Source organism: Oreochromis niloticus, linkage group LG12 (assembly GCF_001858045.2).
Source record: "Oreochromis niloticus isolate F11D_XX linkage group LG12, O_niloticus_UMD_NMBU, whole genome shotgun sequence".
NCBI lineage: Eukaryota > Metazoa > Chordata > Actinopteri > Cichliformes > Cichlidae > Oreochromis > Oreochromis niloticus.
The window spans coordinates 5,129,221-5,155,309 of NC_031977.2; the positions used below are offsets into that span (position 1 = coordinate 5,129,221).

General features: G+C 39.6%; 1 protein-coding gene and 1 long non-coding RNA gene across 3 annotated transcripts in view; one reads left to right on the top strand and one right to left on the bottom strand.

Moving 5' to 3' along the window:
* unc5db (unc-5 netrin receptor Db) overlaps positions 1-26,089 on the top strand; it is a 278,720-nt gene that overhangs the window by 192,437 nt on the left and 60,194 nt on the right. For both annotated transcript variants that reach the window (XM_019366122.2, XM_005472915.4), the window contains 2 exons: positions 4,055-4,417; positions 14,950-15,034. In XM_019366122.2, the coding sequence (XP_019221667.1) occupies positions 4,055-4,417; positions 14,950-15,034 (448 nt within the window). The remainder of the gene's footprint in view (positions 1-4,054; positions 4,418-14,949; positions 15,035-26,089) is intronic.
* LOC112841845 (uncharacterized) lies at positions 2,656-6,603 on the bottom strand. Its single transcript, XR_003213238.1, has 3 exons — positions 6,215-6,603; positions 2,857-2,952; positions 2,656-2,703 (listed from the first exon to the last, which is right to left on the bottom strand). It is a non-coding gene; the product is annotated as an uncharacterized LOC112841845 (long non-coding RNA).

Sequence of the window (26,089 nt, forward strand, 5' to 3'; positions counted from 1 at the left end):
CTGCTGTGCCCTCGACCAGCCACAATCACTCCTTTCCATTTTCTATTGAAATGTAGAACACCTTCTTCCACATCTCTTTCCCACAGTTTGTTTTGAAGGAAGTTGTGGAGGCATTTTATACAGGCCTGCACGTTCCATGATTGCATTGTTAAAGTTTTACAATCCTTTTTATAAACATGGCAAGAAATTAAATGCTTCCTTGAGGATGGAAAGACCTTACAAAGTCTTTGTTTAATTGTATCTTAATAGCATTTTCATGCCCAGTAATTACTAGCAAGAAAAAAAAATGTAAACACTTTTAAGAAGTTCTTAAATGCTTTCGGATGGCTCTCTGCTATCAGAGTGCAGAATGAGTCTTTGGACCTGACCCTGTCTCTGTGCATTACTTCTCCTTCTGAGTGATTTTTAATCAGAAGCCCAATTCCAAACCTATCCCTCAAGGTATTCAACCTGAGGTACATTTCATTAACTTCTCTCATCTCACCACTGCCATTCCATTTTCGCTGCGCCATTCTTAAAGATGCACACTCAAGCGATAATCAGATCATTCTCCACTCGACCGGAGGGGAGAAAATTTAGCAGTGATCGAATGTCAGCTGCAGAGGGGTAATGTCCACCAGAGTGCGGCTCTGACCAAGAGCCAGAATATCAGCAGAGCCGCCCGTGGGTTCACTTGAAATGAAAAATGCATCTTTTTTATCCATTTCTTTGGGAACATCATCTTTAGTGGCAATTACCAGGTAATGTTACCCGCATCATATGTGCTGGTGCTTTGTTATTTGGAATGCAGGCGTGAGAGTGGTGAATGATAAAGTATGTTAAATCTGCAATGATATTAATACAGTATACTGCAGTGGTTTCCATATGGTACACAGAGGCACACTGGTGTGCTGTGAGCAGAACTGTAAATGGACTGGTTCTTATATATCGCTTTTCTACTTTATCTGAGCACTCAAAGTGCTTGTGAAGATTTTGTAACAATATATAGTTTTGTAATATTTACTTCATGAACATCTGTTCGTGCTTTTGCCACATGGTGAGGAGAGTATGACACCATATTCAAGGCTCGCAAAATTTCAAAATCTCTGGTAGTCCTTCGGGCAGGCACTCTTCAGTTTTTGGTAGCCCAAAATAAATTTAAGTAGCCCGAATAAAAAAGAGAGCAGTTTTTTAATGTTTTGTTTCCTTTACAATATTATACTTTAATGTATAATATTGTAACGGAAACAAAAATTAATCCGAAAGTTGTTAAAATACAAATCACAACAACTGTATAAAAATCACAGTCATCAACTCAAATACTTGTTTCTAATTGAACAGAAATTTCTATGAACTTGTAAGAACTGTGTAGAACATGAATCAGTCTGTGTCAGATCCTGAATCTAAAATTTCCACTGAAGTCAAGGGTAAGGGGTAAGTGGAACCAAGATCGAGGCCATTTGCTTTTTGAAGTTTGCATAGACTGCTAAATTTTGACAATGGTAGTTCACTCTTTGCAACATAGTACGCTTTTGAAAGATTTTTCAGGACTTCTTCTTGTGCTTGGTTTATTTTTAGTATGTTTTTTGCAATTGCTGTTTGTTCTGGGAAAGATATTGCAGACTGGGCAATAATGCATTTCTTGCATTTCTCATGGGTTCTGATGGGGTCTTTCTTAAAATTACTGGTCCCAGTTACAAAGGCGCTTGGCGACTCAAATGAAATGAAACTCACGACACACCCGGCAGAACATGATGTTATTTAGCTCGTCATATTCCAGCCACATAAATTCTTTTGTCCATGAAACCAAAAAAGCTGAGCTTTCTTCTTGCCTCATAGTCTGATTTGTCATAACTTTTCCGTTTTGTGGTAGGCTTTTATTTGGCTGCCCCTTCTTCACCCTGACCTGTCTTATTTGGCTCAGCAGAACTAAAATACCTGCATAAATCCTGCTGCTTTTACACACGTGCTTACATAACGGTCAGCGATTCTCTGCGCAATCGACCTCTCACATGTTTAAGCTTGCTGTGGGAGATTTCACTTGTCACGTTTGAATAGTAAGCTAATGAGTGATAAGACGATGTCAGAGGAATTGGTGCGCAATTAATCGTCACTCACCAATCAGTGCTGCCGCTCTCTACACACAGTTGGCGCGATCGCAAAGTGAAAGTGAAAGCAAAAAACAAGCACAAATTCAAACGCGATTTCAATATGTCACATATTGACAGTGGCTCATCGATGCCAATGACATAATTACTCAGCTACATTTTCGAAAGAATGCAAAAGCATGGACATATATTTTCCTTCCTATGATAGCCCGACGGGCAGGGCTGAGGTAGATTTTGGTAGCCCGACTGGAAAAATCGCTAGCCCCGGGACGTCGGGCTAGCGATTTTGCGAGCCCTGATATTCAAACTGTGGAGGAGAAAATCTATCATTTTCTTGTATTTAACAAAACACAAAAAAGCCAACAGTGCAGACAACCCATTAGACATTTTTTGGTAATAAAAATGCCAAATGTTAGATGGAAAAAAATGCTTGATGGTATTTTTTGGGTTTTTTGTTTTTTGTTTTTTTGTTATGTCAGTCCGATACTCGTTTTCTGGCTCTCTTTTTGGACTTTATTGTTTCAGTTTTTCAGCTGACTTTCTCCTGCTTTTTGATTTTTTGTTTGTTGTTTCCCCTCTTAGCAGTGCAGGCTTCTCTTTCACGACAACCTGTTTCCTTATAAAGACAAATACGGACATGGCAGTATGCACATTGTAGGTGTAGCAACCACAAGCTGTTGATACAGAAACTGATTCACTAACATATTCTAACACTAACAGAACTGACCATGTTTCACAAAAACAGTGGTAATTTTTCAAGTGTACACACCTTTGCTCAGGGTACAGGGTACTCAGGTTACTCTTCCTGCCATCATCCTAAAAGGGATTTATATCTCCTCCTGGAATTAAACCAGCAACCTTTTACCTGTAAAAGAAAAAAAATAAGGGATAAAGTTTTGAAAGAATAAGTGGAAAAGCAACACACACTCCAAAATGCTCATCACAAATCACATACCAGGTAATTAATGACTTCCCTAAAAATAAAACAAGATTAGCCTCCTGCTTTGCACCCCTCGCCTGGCAACAGCTGGGCAGCAAGGACTCAATGACTTCACTGTTATCTTGGCTGGCTCATCGAGGGGCGCGGCACGTCTGCCAAATCGCTGCGGCGTGCTCCTTGCTCTGTTTGGCAGCGTCGTCACATCTAATGGTCACAGATGAAGACGCCTCCCTCTCACCTCCCTCCGTAGGCTGCTGCTGGGTTCATGCTGGGAGATGAAGGACTCCCCTCATTTACAGAGCGGTCACATAGATCCTCGTGGCCCTCCCTCCTGTCCTTCAGGAGGACAACTGGGTGTCCAGAGGAGCTGACTCCAGCAGATGGATTATGGAGATCAAGCTGTGGGTGTGCTTGGTAATTAAATCTAATGCTCTGACCGTGGCTCAGAGCCCTGGACCTTCTGTCCAGGTTGTGCTCCCTTACCTCTGATGTAGCGGCTGCCTGCCCGGGCATGTTGTTTTAATTGCTGCTGGAGTTTCATTGGTCAGCTGCAAGAATTTTCAGGAGATGTGGCCTTTAAACCTGAACTGACCTGAATCAGTGCTATCTGGTGACATCCAGATATTTGTATTAATTTTAAATATTAAAGCTGATTTTAATATTTTTTTTCTTTTTTTGGGGGGTGAAATGACAACTCAGTTGAATGTACTCTGCTGCACTGTGCTGCAGACAGAGAGCCTGGATAATATTTAATCCATGCAAAGTAAGATGTTTTCCAGCTTTTAAACATCTTTGAATTTTTTCTTTTTTTTTTGCTTTCCTAAATCAAGGCATTAAAAAAATACCAGAATGGTACAATCTTGACCTTGTTTAGTTGTATCTGGGACAACAGTGAATTTCATTATCCCATGTGAGTGCTGTTTAGGTAGGGCTTTGATTCATTAGTTAAATGAGTTCCCTGAATAATACAGGTCCCTTGTGAGCAGGGCTTCTAGGTGACTTGTGTGCTGTCTTTCCATCTCTGTAGGAAACCCGTTGCTTCTCAACTCCTCCATGCAGCCAGACTTAACAGTGGGCCGGACATACAGCACTCCCCTCTGCTTCCAGGACAGCACAGATAAAGAGCTCTTTGACCCCCTGCCAGACATCAAGGTCAAAGTTCAGAGCTCCTTTATGGTTTCACTAGGTGTGGCCGAGAGGGCGGAGTTTCACGCCAAAGCTCCAGCTGAGACCTTCCCGCGAGATCTGAGCCGGGACTATTGTAGCACCATGGACAGAAGGAAGAAGGGCCTGCTTACCCTCAATGGGCCCTTCAGCTCCTGCAAAGAGCCGCTGAGGACCACCGGTGTGTTTGGTCACCATGGAGGGAGGCTGGTTGTGCCAAACACAGGTGAGCTTTACAGAAAAGTTGCTGGACTATCATGCAAAACCATAACCATAATTTTCCACCGGTTTTTTTGCTTTTCTTTATTTTTTTGGTTTTTTTGCTTCACCTGTGCGTATTGAAAGCATAGTCTTTCTTTTTTGCAGTTCATTAAGACAAACAGCAGAGTGATTCTGTAGAAGGTGGGCAGGACTGCTTAGAAACAGGTCCACATCAGCAATCAGCAACCATTTTAGCTTTCTTTTAAAACAGAAAATTATTACTGTCTTAACCAAAGTGTATTCAGGGACCACCATATCAACGTATCATGAAAAAGAAAAAATCCTAGTGTGACACAGTAAAAGTATAACAAACCATCGATTGAATCAGAAACTATAAAGCAGGATTTACAGGTTACTGCTGATTGAACTTGAAGTTAAAGACTCTTAGAACGCTGTATTTCTTGCAGCTAGGGTGTTTCTCAGAGGTCAGTGGCTCACAGAGGGGAAATAAAAGATGCGATGTGTCTGTCAGTTTAGTGTGAAGGATTAATCTCTTGACAGTAAAAGTGACTCAGCATCGTCTGGGGCTTCCCAAATACGCATCACATGTTCTCAAGCCGAGATAGAAAGTGTACACATAATGCAGATGCAATGCCAAGTTCAGACTACACAGTGGAAGCTGAGAAGATGTAGAGCAGTGGGTCCAAAAATAAGCATAGGGCAATTGTTTTATCCCCTGTAGCGTATCATAGCTGACAACCACCGAAGCCACGTCTTAGACACCTCGTGACATTCTAACAAAAAGACAAGCCCGCCAGAACTGATATTTTTACCTTCTCTCGACCTCCTATGACAATCTCCACAATTTGTTTTGTGACATTGACTAATAGGAGCAGAGAGCTCTCTGGCTTGCATGGCAAAAGAAAGAATCCAGAGAACAGGCAGCCCATACTGTTCCAACTGAAAGGTCCACAGTCACAGAACAGCCACTAGCATACACACGAATTTATGCACAAGAATAGATTCTACATTTTGCTTTGGGAAGCCGGTCGCTGGCCCATCCCTACTTATGAAAGACTCTAAGCTGTGACCAGTTGAGGTCTGCCGTGTCTCTCTGACTCAAGTCACTGCAAGATCAGACAGAAATAGCTTGAATAGCTTGAAAGACCAACTCACTCCTAAACTCCAGACTCCCCAGAATATTAAGCTTTTTTTTTGCATTTCTTCAGAGTATTGTTTCAGAGAAATACATTGAGGAGTTAAAGTTTCTGTTGTCTAAGGATAACATGTTTCCATTATCCATCTTTTAAACTTTTTATGCTACAGTCACACTGGAAAAAAATTGTTGGAGACTGCAATGAACAAGTGACCACTCACAGTCAGTTGTTTCAAAGTGACTCTGGTGCGTCGAGACAGCAATAAAACAGCAATAAGGCGGAGTCCGTCTGATGGCAGACTGAGAGCAGATTTGTGACTGAATGGGGTCAAGCTGGCAATTACATGCAATCTGTCTGTGATAACATGGCAATTAACTGTGATAAATGGGCGAAAATCACAAATCTGTTGCCATCTACATATGCCGAAGTTCGCATTAAACCTCTGAAGTCAGAGTCATAATATGTGCTAACCCTACCCTCAATCCTACCTAATACTACCAACCACTACTATACAATCAGTTGGCAAGCTGTTGAGTTAAGTCCTCTGTTGCAAAGAGACATGTCGCAGACAAATTGCACTCATTGGCGCAGATGGACTCAGATTGATTGATGTGTGTGTTGGCAATCCATCTGCATTTATAAATTAGACAAGATTATATTCAAACCTTTGCCAGTCTTTGTCCAAACGAGATTGCATTCAGGTTGCCCCATGATAGTTTGGAGACAGGTTGCCTCCCACCAGCTGATGTGTACAATCACCTTGAGACTGAAAGGAATCCCTGCAACTACTTGCAGCTGGTTCCTGAATGTGAAGAAATTAATTGTAATCAACCATCAATTTTTCCTAGCTGCAAACAGGTTGCTGTTCTATTCTGGTGTAACAAAGCCAGGAGTGGCCACATGAATCTAGGGTTTCTAGCTGTGATCATGTTCAGATTAAAAGGGGGTGTTGGTATCATATGAACGATCACAAATATGGACTGGCAGCAGTCGCTGAATTTAAATGAAAAAACAAACAAACTATAACATGTGAAAAATCCACCGAAGGTAAAAACATATAATAAAAGCTGAAATCAACACAGCTGCTGTAGCCAAAGCAGTAGCCGGTGAGTGTGCATAATAGGAAAAGCAGTGTACAATATGTATAGAATTATAAAGCACTGTATGAGTGCACTGGAAAAAGTGCTATAAATAAAGTCCATTTAAAGCCCGGAGGCAAGGCTGGCAGAAATGCTGACCGTGTCACTTAACAGGCTTATCAGCGTCAGTGCCCCATCATTACATCAAGAGAAGATCTAGCTGTTGTTTGGTATTTGTGTTAAATTAATGTCTTTCTTTAATGTATTGCTCCTGTGGCAACCCTGGCAGTACTAACATGAGAGCAAGCAAACAGCAAATATAAAATCATTCAAACTACTAAATAGGTTTGCTTGCAAATTTTATAAAAGGTCAGCAATTGCAAGGCTTAGTTGCCCAGCCATTCATATGTTAGCTTGTCTGTGTTCCCCCGTGGGAACTATCCCACCACCATGACACTGAAAACCTACAGCAAAACCTGAAGCCACGTTGGTCACTAAAAGCCCTCCTGTGAATTATTTATTTACCCTCAAACTCATTAATTTTCAACTGACTACTTTTGTAGAATACTTTGAGTATAAAACTTAATTGATTTATAAGCGAAATTAAATGCAGGGCTTGTGCTCTACCTACAGCTATACCTATAAAGAAACATGCTATATACACACAGATTTACAAATAGATGTTTCCTGAATCGATGTTGAATATATATATAAAAAGTCATCAGATGGAAAGGACAAAGAAAATGATCATGTAAATCACCTTGTCAAAGTTTGTTCTAAACAAATGGCACATATCATTAGTATATGACAACTATTAGTACACGAACACGCTCCTTAGACCCTGTAAGCTGTTGCTAAGATCCATCTGTGCTGTTGCCAAGGCAGGTAGCTGTTTGTTATTCCTCCACGTCCTCGTGGGCTCTCTCAGGCAAACGGGGGTCACGCTGTCATCATGTCCTGCCAACACAAATGGCTGGAGGAGTCTGCGTGAACTGTGCCAACCACTGCACTTACAGCCCTCTTCTGTGGTCCTCCCATATACACGGTGGTGTCCTTCGGCCTGCATGGAGAGGCAAAGTGAAATCAGCCTCCTGCGGTCGTCTTTCAGGCTGAAGGTCTGTGTGGAGAAGTCTTTGCTATCAAGAGCAGAACTCGCGCGGTGTGTCTGCAGGGACTGCTGTTCATTAGACTGAACAGGCAGCCATACGCAGCACTTCACTGCAGATTACTGGAGCTCTCCAGTCACCTTAGTGATACAAACCAAAATAGCAACGTTCCTTACATCTGTTCAGCCATTTTTAAGGAGTGGATTCACACTACATCTCCCACACAAAAGCAGGGGACTTGCAGCTTTGAAGAATTAATTAAAATTTCATTAGAAACGAAAGACCGTGCAGCTGATTCTGTCTTTGAAAACAATGTCCTAAATTACTCTGGATAATTCACAAACCCCACTTTCAGCATTTTCAGTAGTTGTAACTATTTTCTACCAAAGAAATAAATCCTTTCACAGTGGCCATGAAGCTTAAGGAAGCACTCTTAATCACTTTAAAGGTACTTTTGATTGTTTAAACTTTCTAAATGAACACAAAACTATGAGTCTCAGAATTATTTGAGATAGTGTTAGCTTAACATTTGCACAAGTTACTATCATACTAAAGCAATTTATTTTGGTAGCTAGAAGAGCTTGGAGTTTGTTTATTTGTTTTTAAAAACTAATATAGAACCTGATTAATTAGAAACAATTCTTTCCAGATAGAAGTACAAAATTATTAAGGCAGAAAACCTTACTGTGTTTGTGGATGGAGCTTTAACCTACCTAAGGACACAAAAGTTAACCATGAAGCATTTGCAATGAAGCTGAGTATAAATCCTACAGCTGTGTAGCCTGTTTATTAGCTACATTAACCGTTCACTATGTGTCAGACTCATGGCGTAGTTAGAATGACTTTGTCTTGACATTTAACAGAATTTTTTCAAAGTCCCACATTTATGACACTATGTTCTTGCATGTTTGACATTTGATTTGCTTCAATGTTTCTGGACATCAGGAGATGCTTTCAGCTTGTCTGGAAATTATTTCTTACAAATCACAGAATTTTCACATATTAGGCTTCCTAAACCCTTTAGTGCTGACTGACTCTAAAGCACATCAGCCCTTTATATCCTAGTGTATTATGTTTGATATATACATTTTTTGTGAGTTTTTGAGACTTCTGCATATTCTGTGTGACTTTTTTCTGCACCAAAAGCTGAAAAAATAGCACAATACATATGTATTGGATTTAGCAAATATGATGCAAATTAAAAGTCATATATTCTAATTAATGTGTAATGAATCTTTTTAAATTCTCTAAACACTTCATTTTCAAATAATTTGAATTTTCTGGCAATGATTTCATGGTTAGGGGTCTAAAATGGTCTTGAAGAAACTCACTAGCCTCACAACAATACAATTACAGACAACATGAAATACTTGCTCTGCAGGAGACATTCTTTATGTTGAAATATTGTGAATCCCAGTGCTGAACAATCTCATAGAATTCCCTGGAAAGAGGGATCATCCCTTTACAGTAGACATCTACCAGCCTGTGGTCTATCTAGCTTGTGGCATCTCAATTGAATGCTTCCAAAATACCTCACCAGAGAGGGCTCCAGGTGACGTCCAGCTCAGATCCTTTAACATCCCATCCAGAGCAGCAGTTACGTTCTGAGCTTCTTACTCTGTTCTTGAGTGGGATGTGAGGATGGGAACGTAGATTGACTGGTAAACTGAGAACTTCACTGCAAGTGTATACGAACACTAGATGATTCATACCGTGCCCAAACACATTTGACCCCCCACACTCCAGTACGTGTGACTAGTGTGATCATTCCATGCTGTGCCTCGATGCAGTTAAGTGAACTGGGATCTGGTGGACCTGGGTGTGGTTCAGTTGTTCTATGTTATGTAATCAATGTCTGCACCAAATCACAGAACTCCAGTCATCTTCATCTACGTCTGCCTCTGTAAAAGTCACATTAAGTAATTTACAAACATCTGAGCAGATCGTGTCTCACTGCTTCCCTAATTAAGTCATAAAAATCACAAACCTGGTGCTCTGCAAGATCACGTTTCAAGGGTGCAAATGTGTGTGAGCGAGAGAGAGAAAGAGCGGATAAGAGGGATGAGTTGAGATGCTGAGACAAAGTGAAGTGCACTTGGGCCATGAAGTGGCCGTGGAGGAGTGGTGAGTAGGTACAATGGTGCACAGTGCGAGGTAACCGTGCCTAGCATCGGTATCCCCTAAGGCTCAGCTCCTTTTTAAACAATGTCCAAATCACTACAGACACAGAACCAACCCACCTGTCACTCTGCCGCCATCCATTTGTCATGAGCAAAACGTTGAGAAACTCAGACTACCTATGAAGGGGCCAGTTTGTCTCAACCATGCACAAAATGAATTTCACAGTATAGTAAAAAAAGAAAACTGCTTTTCAGTGTTTCCACAGTACAGAGCTTTCACATTAAATGGCCATTGTTGGCTAGTGAGATTTTTTATTTTTATTTTTGTCTAATTGGGTAATGAGAACTCTTACAGCAAGGCATTTAACTACTCAAGAAAGACAGTTGCAATTGACTCTTCCTACCACCAGCGCAAGCTCCCCAACATGTGAAACACAGCTTTATTAAACACAGACAAACTCTAAAGAATGCCCATTTCAGACATGGCCAAGTTATTACAAAAACACACTTTCCATAAAGCTGCCAAAACCCTTTATCTGTCATCTCCCTCGCTGCTCCTCTGAACCTCTTATTTGTAAAGCAGGGCCTTTATATGCTCGCTACACTTCAGTGTGAATGCTCTGCCATTCACACTGCGGCAGATGAATAGTGTGAAGCAACAGAGGATGGGCAGTGTTGATCTTTTGACATGCTGTGAAAAAAATCCACTTGCTTTTTCAAAGCTGTTGTGTAGCTGGCTGGGAGATCAGAGTGAAAAGAAAGAAATGTTTACAGCTTTACTTAAATCACATATTGATTCAGTCACTTATTTTCTGTAGCCATTTGTGTATATTCAGGCTGATCAGCTAAGCTCTTAGACTACTAAGACCTCAGGGGAAAAAATAACAGTGTTTACTCAGATTATGTAGGAATAACAACCTCCTACACATTTTACTGAAAAACTTCAGTTTTGTTTACAGAGAAACAGGTTTTACTCATTGTGACCCACTGGCCACTCATCTTCATATTTTCCCCACAATTCCTAGATCTTTCCTAACAAAGGATGTTTACCTCTTTAGGCGCTTTTTAACATTTCTGTTTTTCCCTTAATTTTCAGCGCATATGTGGATATTTTCATGATTCACCAACAAAAATAAATAGCAATATATTTTGCAAATGTTATTCTGTACATGGTCATTATGGCACATGAGGTATATCAAGCAATGCTTGAGCTACCAGATAAAAAAGCATGTGGTTAGACCATATTTTTGCTGAACATCTTAAACATGCCAGTAATAAGCTGGCATCCATTTCTTTCCATCTGTTTTACTGGTTGCATGATCCATGGCTTGTTGCCAGACCCAGTGTTATCTGTTCTGTTAGTGTCGATCATTAAGGATTAGGCTAGGAAAGTCAGCAGTCATGATAACTACAGGCCAACACTATTAGTGAAGACAACATCAAAAGTTTTAGAAAGAAACTGGCTCCATAGATTACATATGTTCATTAACTTCACTTATAATCACTTTGGCTTTAAACTCAAGCATGGTGCTGATTTTTGTATATATTCTTTGAAATAAACTTTAAACCAATATATAAGACAGAATTCATCACTTTTTATGTGTTTTTATCAATGCCTCCAAAGCTTTTAAGTGTGTAAATTATAAAGTTACTTGCTAAGCTGAGTCAAGGAGGGGTGCCAAATACATCATGAAATTTCTGGTTTAACTATAAAAGACAAGCAGACATTGCAAGCTGTTGCATTTCAGCCCTGTTTGGAGTGAGTGATGGTGTTGGACAAGGAGAAATTTTGTCCCCAATTCTTTTCAGTGTTTATGTTGATGATTTGTCAAAGAAATTGAGAGCCTATATGGGATGCATGGTATTTTATTGACCCATTTTATGTATACAGATGATCTTGTTGTCTTTAGTCTTTCACATACGTTCTCCTTACTGTATGACGTTTAACATGATATCAGATACAATGTCTGTAAAAGAGTGCTGTAGATTTGCAGAACCAAGTAAGGAACAAATATCAAAAGATTTCCAAAGATCAAAGATTTCCAGAGTTGAAATTGTCAGATAATCATTTTACGTCGGATATCTTGGACGTCTCACATCAAATGTCAGATGATGATGATATTTAATGGAAATGCTGGATGAAGTGTGCATACCTCTTAGGTAAATTTAATGCATATGTCGATAGAGAGACCATTTCTTCATTCAGAACATATTGTTCACCTTTGTATACGAAAGGCCTTTGGACGAATTATAGGAAAACAAGTTTAAACTTCATGTAGCTTTTATTGAGGCTTTGAGGTTATTACTGAATAAACTGAGATGGCTCAGTGCAAGTGAGATGTTTGTAACTGCTGGAGCCACTACATTTAAAGTTTTATTAACAAATCTCATTGATAAATCTATTTGCAGGCATATGAAGCAGATACAAGGTTTGGCACCACAGGTTATCACTCTTCATTGTGGAGACACTGGTATAGTTGCAGGAAGGTGATTTGGGTGTATTTTTATTTGTTTTTCTCTTGTTTTTGTGTTATTGTATGTGATTTGTTTTGTTTTTATGGACATAAAGATTGACTGAATAAAAATTGATTGATAGTCATGAAATTATGTTGCAGCCAGATGCTGCTGATCAAATACACTTGATTAGCTTTATCATCAGCAAGGCTGAGCACCTTTATATAGGCAGTAGTTTTGGAGTTTGCTGGTCTGGACCTGTCAGGTGGACGTTCCAGCAAATTCATCCTAAGGTCAGAAAAGCAGGAAGCTGATGGGTTTTCACAATGTAATGTGAAGGGATTTTTTCTTTAATTGTTTATATCGTTTTTTTGCTATTGTTAAAGTAACTTTTCCATCATCATTATAGGTCATCAAAAAAGAAAAGAAAATGCAGTTGAAAGAATGGTCTGGACTTTTACATCAAAAATGCAGAGCCACACACTGAAATGAGAGAGCAGCCAAAAGTAGCTTCTTACTTTGTTTGGTCATAAGAGGTTGAATTACATGGTTAATTTTTTTAACAGACTTGGGTCAAAAGTATTTTTTTAACCAGTTCTGTGGCTGAAGGGGAAAAAAGTGTAGTTTTTTTAAAGAGCGTACAATCATGTGACAAAAAGATCTGTTGCTAAATCCCTTAACATCTGACTTGTGTAGCCATGTTTAAAATGAGCCCTATTGTGCTGGAAACTGTGTGCATGAACATGATTGCTGTGTCAACACAAGCACAGGTTTAGCTCAGTTAAAACCTTCACTTATCTTGTACATGATCAGAGTCATTGTCTGCTTCTCATTCATAGCAGCCTCATGTAAGCTTACATGTAAACAATAAATGGCTTTGGAGTTTCCCTCACTAACATTATCTGTACCAACAAATATCCAATAAATATATAAAATGCGTTTGCTAATTGGCTGAAATTCAGAAGTGAAATACTAAAACAGTACTCAGTGCCTGTTTGCTTCAGTCACACATAACTGCAGGCTAAATTTTGATTACTTGAATACACTAATTAGTTGTTGTTGCTTCTTTTAAAAAAATCGATAAATAAGAAAATCCAACTGATTTTTGCAAAAAATATTTGTTTTATAATTTTGTAGGGACTGTTAAAGAGCTGCATGCAAATATTCTATCAATAACTCCAGTGCAACTCAGTCACAATAACTCCCACAGCTCTGCCTGCTTACTACACTTTTTTTCTACAAGCTTTGTTTGCTAACCCATTAATTTGTTATCTTTCTCATTCACTAACAAGAAATAACTTCATAGTTTATTTAAAATGCATATTTGTGTCATTGATTCCCCCTCATCAGTATGGAAATTGTTGCTCTGTTTTGTAGCACTTTGTACTCGGGACGGTTATATGAAAAGTAAATGCTTCAATATAGCTAATTAGCGACAATAAGCTACATTTATATTAAGTTTTCTGACTCTACATCCTCCCAAAGCCTAGCAAAGTCAAAAATGCTTACTGGTGACCAACAGGGCAAATTTACAGATGTAGTTTCAGTGGGACTTGAAACGGAAATGATTGCACCCACACAAGGAAAGTAAATTATTGGCAGAGAGAATAGTTTCACCACCAAATTTCTCTGTTTAAAATTCCATCATGACCAGAACTTTGTAATGAACTCTGTGATGTCTTATATCTGAACTCTCCAACACATAGCAGTGTAAAGTAGACCATGTGGACTGGTACCAGACAACACATATAGTTGACTGCAAACCTTAAACTGCAGCTGCTTGGAAATTTTTGCAATAAAGCAAAAAAAAAAAAAGACATAAGGTTAATAAAATTCATTTTTTGTCACTGTGGTCTGCTCACTGAAGCGTTTTCCCATTGAACCATGACAGTAAAAAGCATCTTGACCTCCACCAAGCAGATTCTTTGTCTAAATATAGAAATATTTTACCAGGCTGGGATGAAATTTAAATAATTCAATCCAATCAGTGTTTTTCAATTCAAGCTCATCTATATAGCGCTAAACTGAAACAATAGTTGCCTCAAGGCTATTTATATTGTAAAGTAGAGACTGTAATAGTGGAAAGAAAACCCCTATGAGCAAGCACTTGATGATGGTGGAGGAAAAAACTCCCCTTTTAACAGGAAGAAACCCTGTCAGATTGATAGGCAGGTATTTGCTGTGACCAGTTAGGGTTGAGTGGATGGAGACAGGATGAAAAGTTTGAAGTACAGTAACATCTATCTATTTCTATCTTTGCTAACAACCAGTCAAAAATCAGAAATCCGCAAATGCCAGTGCTTCACCGAGTCCTCCCGAAATACTCTAGGCTGTCTTATAGCTAACTCTATAGAAAAGTAGCATTTATGCCCTCATTTGCTCATAATATGTGAACAGTTTAGATATGCCAAAATAAGCCCTTTTTTATTGTACTCCTGTTGAAAATCAGCATGAATATTATAACACTTAGAAGCCCAAGTCTAGGTCACTTTTTTCTTTGAAGTGAACTGAAGCGCTCATAAATATCTACATAACCCTAGCATGTATGACATGCTCTTATTTTGCCCTATGCTGTCAGGCTGCTGGTGGAGTTGCTGCTGACACAAATGTGTGTGTGTGTGTGTGTGTGTGTGTTTTTCAGGGGTCAGCCTCCTGGTGCCTCATGGATCCGTGGCTGAAAATATGTCCTGGGAGATGTACATGGTGATCAATCAGGGAGAAGCAAGGTGAGGCCACAGTTTACCTAAATATCATCTGAAGCATCTGTCTGCCTGTCACTCTCTCTCTATCTTATCATCCATCTGCCCTGACTCTCCATCACCTGTCCTCACTGTCCTGCTTTGCTCTAATTATTTACCATTTTCTGTTACTTTGTTTGCAGCTGCAGTATCAGCGCTCTGTCATTGGGGGATGAAGGAATTCGATTTAGGCTTTCTGACTCAGAGAAATATGTTTTCTTACTGCCTGTTGTCTGTGTTGAGTTGAGCTTAATGAGCCTGTGTTTTTGTTATCATGTCTGCTTCACTTCTGTCTTCCAAGTATGAAATTTCAACCCCCCCAAAAAAATAATTAATTAAATCAAGCTTTTTAAAGATCAGTTAGAGGATTTCATGTCACTGTCTCTAAACATTTTAAGAGGATAGCAAGTCAGTCTGAGTGTAACACACATATGCTTGTGCTGTCTTTCATACTATTCACACAGCCTTTTAGAGCCAATATGAGTAGTTGTTTATGATGTGTCTGAGCTGGTAGGCTGACAAATCTTGTATCAAACAAAGACTACAGATACTCTTCTTAGGCTAAAAAAATACATTGATAATGAAAGGAGCCTTCACAAGATATTACACATCAGACTCTTTTTTTTCCATCATGGTTTGTAGTAGTAAGGCTATAAAACTGTTCTGGAGGAACTTTGTTTTATTACTGATTAATAATGGATGGTTGAGCTGCTGAACCATTAATGCTTGACCCTGTACTATCTCCTGTAAATAACATATGGAAAGCAAAATGCAAAAAAAAAAAAAGAAAAGAAAAAAGTTTCCTGAAAAACCATTCATCAGGAAAGCTGTAATTATTTTTTACCGGTAATGCAATCAAAAGGTTTTGATTTGCAGGTTTTGATTCTGAAATGCAGAATGCAAAAACAAACGCCTGCACTGATGGAAAAGAAGGTGGGAGCACATCTAAAAAAATGGAGACACTAATCAAAAGGAGAGTTTGCTTTTGTTGAAATTAGGGATTTACCTCTGTCTTTGAAAACTGTCTTTGATGAATGGTTTGCTCTCAAGTAAAATATATGTGACTAAATCCAAAATAAATTAAATGTCAGACAAAATAAGAAATGCCAGGGTTACTGCGAGTGTACTACAAATTACATTCCCCATGTTCACAGTTTTGGCTAAACACATTAGCTAACTATCATTTTAATGTTAGCTAACATACCTTAGCTATAAGCCTATAAGCTTAACAATTGCTGTTAAACATTTTTTATGTTAGGAGCTTGAAAAACTATAAAGAAGTCATGTCAAGAAGAAGTCAAGAAAGGTAATAAAGAATCAATTGATGGAAAGGCAACCTGTCTCAAACCAGTTGTAGTCCCGCACTGACTGACTGCAGCTTGGCGTCAGTCTCAGACAGATTGGCCAAGGATTGTAAATAATTGTCTAATTTCTAAATGCAGACAGATGGCAATACATTGCAGTCAATCTATGTCAATCAACAGAGGATTTGACTCAACTGGTTGCCAGCTGGTTGCATTCTGTTGTGTTATTTTCCCATCCTGCAGTAACTATGTAACTATTTTTGGAGGAAATTCTTGAATTCTGTTTCAGATCCATGAGTTTCTGCATGGAAGCTGTTATAGTAAATTTCTGGGTCTATAGATGACAAAAAGTTTGCAATCTTTGCTAATTTATCACAGTCAATCACTTTATTATCATAGATGTAACTGTAACTGCCAACTTGACCCCATTCAATTGCAAACTTATAACAGACCGACTCCACCTTATTACCAACTGATGGCGGTGGGTGGCAGGCCTGGTTCCTCTCCAAACTCTATTTATATGCTATAATCAGTTCGCTCGAGTGACTATAGCATTAATGTCAGTACCATATTATTGGTACGATATGTATCAAGAAACCTTTGCTTGTTTTTTGCTGTGGCCCTCTGATCATTAACAAACCGACCAATCGACCTTGCTACAATCACTGCCGCTCAGTAGTTCAGCACATTTTTTTTCATTTCCAAAAGCACCTGCTTAGTATAGTTTTTGACCAGCAGGAAATAATGCATTTGTTTCCTCTAGATAGTATTTCAGGCTCCAGAAAAGCTACAGCTACTGTATAAGGGATGTTTTCCTCCTCTTTTTGGACAGTTTTGAGGCATTAACATTTGGGCAGCTAGCTGTAGCTGATCCATTTCACCTCTGCTAATTTAAGTCGCTAAACTTGGCTATGTTAGTGGTGTTGGTGGACTTATGGAGAATCTTTATTGGAACTATCTGATAACACAATTTGTGCCTCAGTTTTGGTGAGTAATAACTCACCAGGTAATTAATCAGCTGCTTAGTACTAATTAGTAAGGATGCAACTTGGTAATCAGGCTTGCTAGTGTTAGTAGTTGTAGCAATGATAGTGATCGTAAAGGCGTGTTACAAAGCCATCAAAAATAAACAAATGAATATATTGGCAACCACTTGTACAGCTTGTACAGAAGGTAATGTGTGTGACCCTCCCCAAAGCCATCTCTGCGTCCATGTGTGTTTACCCTCAGGCTATGTGACAGATGGGCCTATCTCCCTCTCTCTTTAGGAGCCCTCTTGGTCTCTCGATATGGGTGTTCATTTCCAGAAGCCCCTCACAGGTGGTAGTGTGGGCTTTGATGTCCTAGCAGCTGTGGAGAAACTCAAGTTTACACCACACGACCCAGGGGGGACTTTGCAATGGAGTCCTCTATTTAGATAACTGACTGATAAGAAGCAAAGTCAAACGTCCAATCCTCCAATGCCTTTCCCATCCTCGTCACTCTGAGAGTCAATATGTAGTTATGTACTCCACTCGGTGTCAACAATGTGGCGCTCTGGGAGAGAGTCACGACCCGGGAAGCTTGTTTAAACGATGATGAATGCAGTGATGAACGGAGCTTGGTTGCGCTGATGGACATGCACGACAGAATAGAAGGCACATATTTCTCTCGGGGCCTTTCATCTTGGCAGCACGTATATTATGCATTCTGATCACGGCTAGGTAATGACCCTCAGATGGACTGAGCTGTCTCCAGGGGGGGAAGTTTGCACGGTCTTCCTTGTGGAGATTCACAAGGGTTTCTAGTTTCCTCTGAAATGTCACTGTTTATTCACACGGCTCCACTTGAACAAAGTAGCAAAAAGAGAATAGAACCTACAAAATGACAGGGATGTAGCTCGCCTTGACGGGAGCCACTGACATAATAAGATGCGAACAGGGGTGGAAAGAGTGAGTTATGCCTGTCACGATGCAGATTTTCTGTATTTGAGGTTGATTTTCAAAGCAGTCACTCAATTTTCCATTACATGTTTTATACTGATGTTAAAAATTCAGCACAGCTCTTCTTTGTCCTCTATAGAGTTACACAATTATACACAATACATGGAAACCTCTCAATCTCAGAGCTTTTTAAGAAGTCCTGTAAACACAGAATCATGATAGAGTTTAGGAAAACTGCTTTTTTACATCCATAGTCACCAGACAGGTAGAAACTATGTAAAATATAAATGACACATATGCAATATAAATTGATACATAGTAAAGATAAATTATGAATCATGGTAAGTTAAAAATGATCACAGATCTGCTGTGCCAATGTCACTGTCTGGCCTTTGCTTCATAAAGTAATTTAAAGGAAGAAGAGTAAGTCCATGCAAAACCTATTTTTCATGAGTAAAGATGACTGTTTTGTCCGGTTGCATTTAAAAATTAATATTTTGACATTCATTAAATAGATAATTGATTAAAAGAGACAATAAAAGTGACTCAATTATAGACCTCTATGGGAGATTTTAACTTATTAACACATTACTCTCTTGGGTTCAGATATGTTTTTATACAGGTAACACTTCAAAAAGTGTTAATGTAGTGTTACGTCACCAACACAATATGTCTTGGTTTACACTAAATCATAACAATAGTTGCCTCAGAGTGCTTTATATCATATACAATAATACAATTAAATGACCCACTATGAGCAAACACTTGATGACAGCGGAAAGGAAAAACTCCCTTTTAACAGGAAGAAACCAGGCTCAGGGAGAGGCAGGGTGAGGGGAGGGTGATGGGATGAGCACTCCCCTCAAAAAATCATTTGACTTTATCTAGAAAAACAGTATTCTAATTTGGTGGAATGATAGTGTGTACTCAATTTAGGCAAATGTAGCCTTTATTTAGGTCAGTAACTACCCATTATTATTTTTTGCTACTTCAGGCATGACCAGGAGGAAAAGCAAATAGATAATTAGCTTTGTATGTTTCTTTATATTTTCAGGTTACGGGTAGCACTCTTTCCTAGGTCCTGTGACAACTGTATAGCATGCTCCATGGGGTCTTTGAAAGTCCTTACAGGTGTAAATCCTTATGGTATAGAGCTGCCCTCATCCCCTCCTTTAGATTCCTACCTGCTAGCAGAAAGCGTTTACTTTCTCCCACCATCTTTTCTACCTTTGAAACATTCAGTAAATATGTCAGGCTGTTTTGTTTCAGCCACAGCTTTTCATGTCTTTATTTTTTTCCCCTTGCTCCTCATGCACTGAAAGATATTTACTGTTGACAGCCATATTTCTTCTGGTGGCCTGTTAACTTTGTCATCTCGCCATCTGTTAATCACCGTCTGCAGGCCAGTGGACATCCGCAGAATTGTATCCTATTCTTTCCCACTACAGTGTCTTGCACCCAACCCCCCTCCAACCTACTTCTCCACACACTCGCAGTCCTATTAAAGCTACTTTTTTCTTGAAGCTTTTCAAAGGCTCATCTAAATCTTCTGAAGTTGCGGTTTTGCTTAGGTCAGACATATTCGCTTTTGCCTTCAAGGTTTTATGAGCACTTTGTATTGTAAGATAAATCCTTCAACCTACTGAGGCAGAAGCAGCTTTGTTCTCGTAGGAAAATTACTTTTTTCTGATGAAATTATATTCCACGGATGTGCTTTATGAAAGAGGCCCAGGTGAACATTCAGGGTCTGGTTTAGTATATTGTTTATAAGTTTTTAATTCATAAATCACAGGAACAGACCCAGCAGCGCTCACAGAGTAAATTGCAGGATTGGTTTTATAGAGTCTGAGGGCTAAAAACTGATTATCTGTTATACATAGCTGTCAGTGCACCAGTGCATAGGTGTGACACGACTTCCTGCTTGGATGCCTGGCCCTCTGGTTAAAATCTGGGCTGCTTCCACTCTGGCTGTCCAAACTGATCTGTTTATCAGGATGGAGAGCCTTTTCAGCGCCTGCTTTAAGCAGGTCCAGTCGTGGTTGGGAGATCCCACTGCACAGTGTTCTGGATGAACACATTGTTCGTGGTTTCGGTTCAGGGCTCACAAATCCCACTGTCCCTACCAAGGTGACATTACACTTTAGAAAAAAAGTCTTGTCTTCATCAGGACAGAGCTCCATCTTCATTTGAAATGTTAGGCTCAAACATAGATGAGGAAATCTGCAGTATGATGAGGAAGATGAGATCTGTCCTGCCTGTTCTGATGCTGAGCCTAATGAGCCTAATATTTAATATTATCATTCAGTACTAGAGTATATTAATGACTTAAGTCTAATGGTTTGTGCTTTGTTTCTCTATTTACCATGAGTGTTCAACAATGTATAGGAGCTCAGCATTAATCTCATTAGTAAAAAACATTGTCACATCATGCTTACTGTGCTGTACTTACTTGTAGGTGTACATGTGAGTGTGAATGGTTGTCTGTCTCTCTGTGTTAGCCATTCAGCAGACTGACGAGCTATGGGAGCTGGGATAGATTACAGCCCCCATTCGAATTGGATAAGTGGAAGAACATGGATAAATAAATTTCTGTGTATGTAGATGGCAACAGCATTTTTCACAAATTATCACAACTAATCACCATATTACTATAAGCAGATTGCATTTAACTGCCAACCTAAGCCATTGCAAATTGATGTCAGAGTACAGCAAACTGGCTCCATCATAATGCAATTTTATTAACAGGGGTGCACATAAGTGGTCCGCAGGTGCGCATTCGCTGTCAAAATAAAAGATGCGCATCAGATAAGAAGTTGCAACGCTCGTTTGCGTACATATAAAAGGCACTGTTTTTGTCCGTTAGAGTGGGATTTTCACGGCATATTCTGCACCACATCTCTGTGCGTTCATCATTTGTTTGAAGCCAGCTCACCTCCTGCAACCACTTTTCCGACAGTACGCGCTTCTTTTGCGGTTCGGACTCCTGACATTTCTTTGGAGGTGGAGGAACCCCAAAGTAATTGCTTAAAGGAGCTTGCTTCTTCGACATCTTTAAGAGTTCTAAACAAACGTCTGTCCTCCTCCAGAAAATCTTATGTACGCAAACGCGCGTTGCAACTTCTGATCTGGTGTGCGCCTTTTATTTTGACAGTGAATGCGCACCTGCGGACCACTTATGCGCACCCGTTTATTAACATCTTGACACACAGTTGTTTTGAATATGGCTACTGACTGCGAGTGGTTGCAGACTTTACCTACGTCTTTGAATAAAACCATCTCAAAGGCAATTAGATCTCTGCGTTCAGTCGTAATAAATTTGGGCATCAGCAACCACTGTTTTCCCTAATGTGAAAAGGCACACGTAGACTCAATCAAGAGAACAACAAAAGCAGGAAGAAGAAAAAACGAGGAAGGTAAAAACAGAAAGCCACATGAGGAATTAACCTTCAGAATAAAGTAGAAAGTAACTAAAAGTGTATCCTGGGGGGAACACAAAAGGCACAGAGATAAAAAAAAAAACAAAAAACATTATGACAGGAATTAGAAGCAAAGATCATTTTAGGAAGGGATTCATAAATCACTATCTGCTGTACAAAAGCAACAGCAATAGTGCTTCAACCTTAGCAAAACATACCATTGTTTGTATGCTAGCTTCACAAGTGTTTTAAACATTTATTTCAATAGTTACAGTAATTTGGTGTTATTTTTAGCAATCTGAGCAGCGCTCTCAGTGATAAGTGACCAAATAGCATGCTGAGTTGTTTCAAGTGATTAGCCTTGTTCCTTGCTCTCATTTTCCCAGTCAAGTGGGTTGCAGTGCGCCAAGGTCCTGGGACTAAAGATGAAGTGGTCTCAAAGTTAGTTGAATAGCAATTGTAATAGCGTTACAAATCAATGCTTAATGGTGCTTTTTTTTTTTTTTTTTTTTTACTCTTTGCACAAATTGGCGATTCAAGTTATTGTTAATGTTCTCCAGAACAGTTATTTCAATCAGCTACTGTAGCTTTCACAATGCTGTTTTCATGTTGCGCTGCATTAGAGATTTTGCAGAGTTAAAAGGTTGGTCTCCTAGAGCCTGTTTGATTAATGTATCCATACACCACATAAGGTTCCTGCATTAACTTAAAATGGACAAAAGCACAGTGGGACAAACAGGTGGGAGACTACAAGCAAATAGAGGTGAAGCTAATGGAGTGAGCTAATGTGTGCATTTATTAAGTCTGCCATCACCACCCCCGACCCAGTCTGCCACTTTGCGTGGCTCCTGGGGTCCCCGAGGAGTGAATCACTGCTCACTTTAAATAATGCACCTCCTCTAGGCGCTCAAGAAGCTGCCGTATAGGGCCCTTCATCGTGATGACAAGTGGAATTGAGAAAAGAGACTGCTAGCCTCAGGCGCTTCAGGCTGCTATAGGAATCTGGGGCCTGAGCTGCAGGCTACTTAAGGAGCAGGTAATCTGCTCCTTCCCTGCACTTTGCATTAAATGTGTGATCAGGCTCAGTGCTGTTGGCTGATGGGCCAAGAGCTCTCTCAGGGCCAGTAAAGAGTCGGACTGCTGTTGACATAACTGAAAAACTGACTGAGCTAACAGACATAGGGCAGAGGGTTGTGCAATGAGATAGCACCCGGCCTGATAAGCAGACAAAATCAGAATACCTCACCCCTCCTTACCCGGGCGGATGCTGAAGCAGTAATTGGGAAGTCTGGAGTAGATGTCAGCACCCAGAAAGAGCATTCACTGTGAAGGTGTTCCAACAGACAGAATCTGCTTTTAATTCTGATAAGCTGCTGTAATGGCAGAGGAGCTTACATAACACATCACTTATGAAAAAGTCAGAAAAGTTTCCAGCAGGTGGAGGCGGGAGAAGACATAAATAAAGTTGAAGTATCATTTTGGAGGCTGTTAAGACAATTATGGGTGTATGAACATGGCATTGCAAGCAAACAGGCAGTTGTTCTGGGTAAATCACATGCCATTTAAAAGCATGCTTTTATCTAGCAGCAGCACAGCAAGTAGCATGGCTGCTCTCTGTGGGAAACACCCCTAACTGCTATGGTGTTGGTGGCATGCTGTATCCAGCGGGCTGCTCAGCAACATGAGTCAACTTTCAGTCCTTTGAACAGAAAAGTAATGAGCAATTTCGGGCCTGCACAGAATAAAAGGAGTGAGACAGTGAGACAGAAAAAATAGTAGATGTGGTGTGTAGATATGACTTTGACTTTTATTAGCTGGTAAGAATTTGGACGGTATTATTCATGGAATATGAAATGTCTCGTACATTTCTGCCTTATTACACCTTCAATCACATCTTTGTAATTTCAGCTTCAATTTCTACTGGTTCTAATAAGTTAACTGCTGAAATCCAGAAAAAAATAGTTTGCAAACAATATTCCAAGTTATCCAAGCGCATTTCAGTGCAATCATCCACTGCAGTTAGCCATCTATTGTACATGTATATATAGGGCTGCACAAATAATCCAGTTTTAATCTTGATCGTGTATTTTGGCTTTCCACAACTAAATGAACATGATGGAGCGATATTAAAAACACCAACTGCCAACCGAAGGCAGAGCAAAAGCAAAACAAGTGTTCCCTAAATCAGTATCTGACTGCGTGCCTGCTTGGCCCAATAATTGCTGTTCCCTGCACATTGCCATTTGAAGTTTCCTGGACTTGTCTGGATGAGTAAGACTGTATTAAAATACAGATATACAACAAAATTCCAATGTGTGGCATTGCAGACGACAAAGAGCGTATCCTTTGGTATCCTTAACTTGGAAATACTCTGGATTTAGGGCAAGTGATGTTAAATAAGAACAAATCAGAATGCAGTATACAGTAACAGTATAGTGTGTATTGTCTTCATACTAGACAGCATAAAGTTGGTAAAAAGAACACCACAGTACCACAAGCTAACCTCTTTATCTCGTACAAACTATTTTCAAGCAACGTTTGAATAACTTAAGTTTGTTTTGCAGGACGTTTCACAATATGAAAATGCATAATTTATCGAAACACATCATATACAGATCTTATATGTGATTAAAAATGAACACATTACATGTAACTGTCAAATGTGTAGTTTAACAAGCGTCACTGAGCAATTAAATAATTCTCTTCTTCCCCTCTTGTCCTGTCTTTTTCACGGCAGCTGCACCTTTAGCTAGCTACACACTGTGCAACAAACTTCACACAGTTTGTGTTTGCTGATGTTTGTTGAGCTGATACAAATTTTGTATTTGAAATTACCTCATAGTTAAAAAAACAACCATTACCTCCTTTATGCTCGCTCCTCTTCTGTAGTGCTCGCTAAATGCTAAAGTACCGAGGCTACAACTTGCAATGTTAAAGTGGGCTGGAACGAGTGCCAATGATACCACTGAACATAAAGTAACAAGCCTGTATTCAAAATAAGGATAAGGAGTATAAGGAAGAGATATTTGTGTAAAATAAAGTAAGGATTAAATGTAAGACATGTAAGTGTAAAGAGATAAATACTCGAGTAAAGTACAGAGTACAGTAACATAAAGTAATGAAGTACTTAAGTAGTTACTTCTAATCTCTGGCAGTGATTCTTATTGTGAATTGTTAACTCACCGTAAAAGCGTTCAGACTCTAAAGTGTTCAACACTGTAACTGTTTGGCCTGTGGAAGAAATCTCCACCAAGTTATTAGAGCTCATCCTCAGGGGACCACACACAGTTGCATCACAAATATAAGCTGGCTTGACAAAAACTGTACATAGGGAGATGTTTTACTGCAGAAGTAAAAAAAACAAACTGACTGAAGTTCCATCCATCTGTGTTTCAAGAGCGCAATTGGCATTTGTCTTACGATATCTGAATTAGCAGGTCCACCACTGGCACCTTGTGCTTTTCACTGATGAGAGCAGGTTCACCCTGAGCACATGTGACAGATGTGAAAGGATCTAGAAATGCCATAGAGAATGTTATGCTGCCGCTAACATGATTCAGTGATGTAAGTGATGGCCTAGAGAGCCATATCCAAGAAGGGACACACAGACCTCTACAGGCTAGGCAACAGCACCCTGAATGCCATTAAGTTTAGAGATGAGATCCTTGGACCCACTGCCAGACCCAAAACTGGTGCAGTGGGTCCTGGCTTCCTCCTGGTGCATGACTGTCCAGCCTCATATGGTGAGAGTAAGCAAGCAGTTCCTGGAAGGCAAAGGAATAGATACCTTTGACATGTTTACCTGACCAGGTTGGCACCTTAGACTGTCCAGGAGCTCAGTGAAGCAATGATTCAGATCTGGGAGGAGATCCCCCAGGGACACTATCAGTCATGCTCTGATGTTGTTAGGTATGCAAACATACGAGGCCATACAAACTACTGAGTACTATTTTAAATGCAGTGCTGCAAAGAAATCTCAGCAAAATGAACTAGCCTGTCACATCATTTTTTGTCTTTGATTTTTGTGTGTCTTTGAATTCAGTCCTCTGTAGGTTGATCATTTTCATTTTCATCAAGCGATGAGGCATCCTTTCATCCGTAGCATATTACCCAGTATAGACAGATATATTGGTTTTTTTCCTTTGAGATCATGAGAATGTGTTTTCTAAGAGTTTCTTTAATTTTTTGACAAGTGTGTATCTATGTTATACAACTTTATACTTCTGCTCCACAATATTTTGGATGCAAATATTACACTTGGTGCCCTGCACCCTTTAGTTTAAAGCTATAGTCAGTTCTTCTTTTGCAGATAATAAAATCTAAGTCTACAAGTGTATTGTAGATTTATGCTACCCAGTAGTAAGTAATTGAATTCAATCTTTCAATCATCTCCAGCTGCAA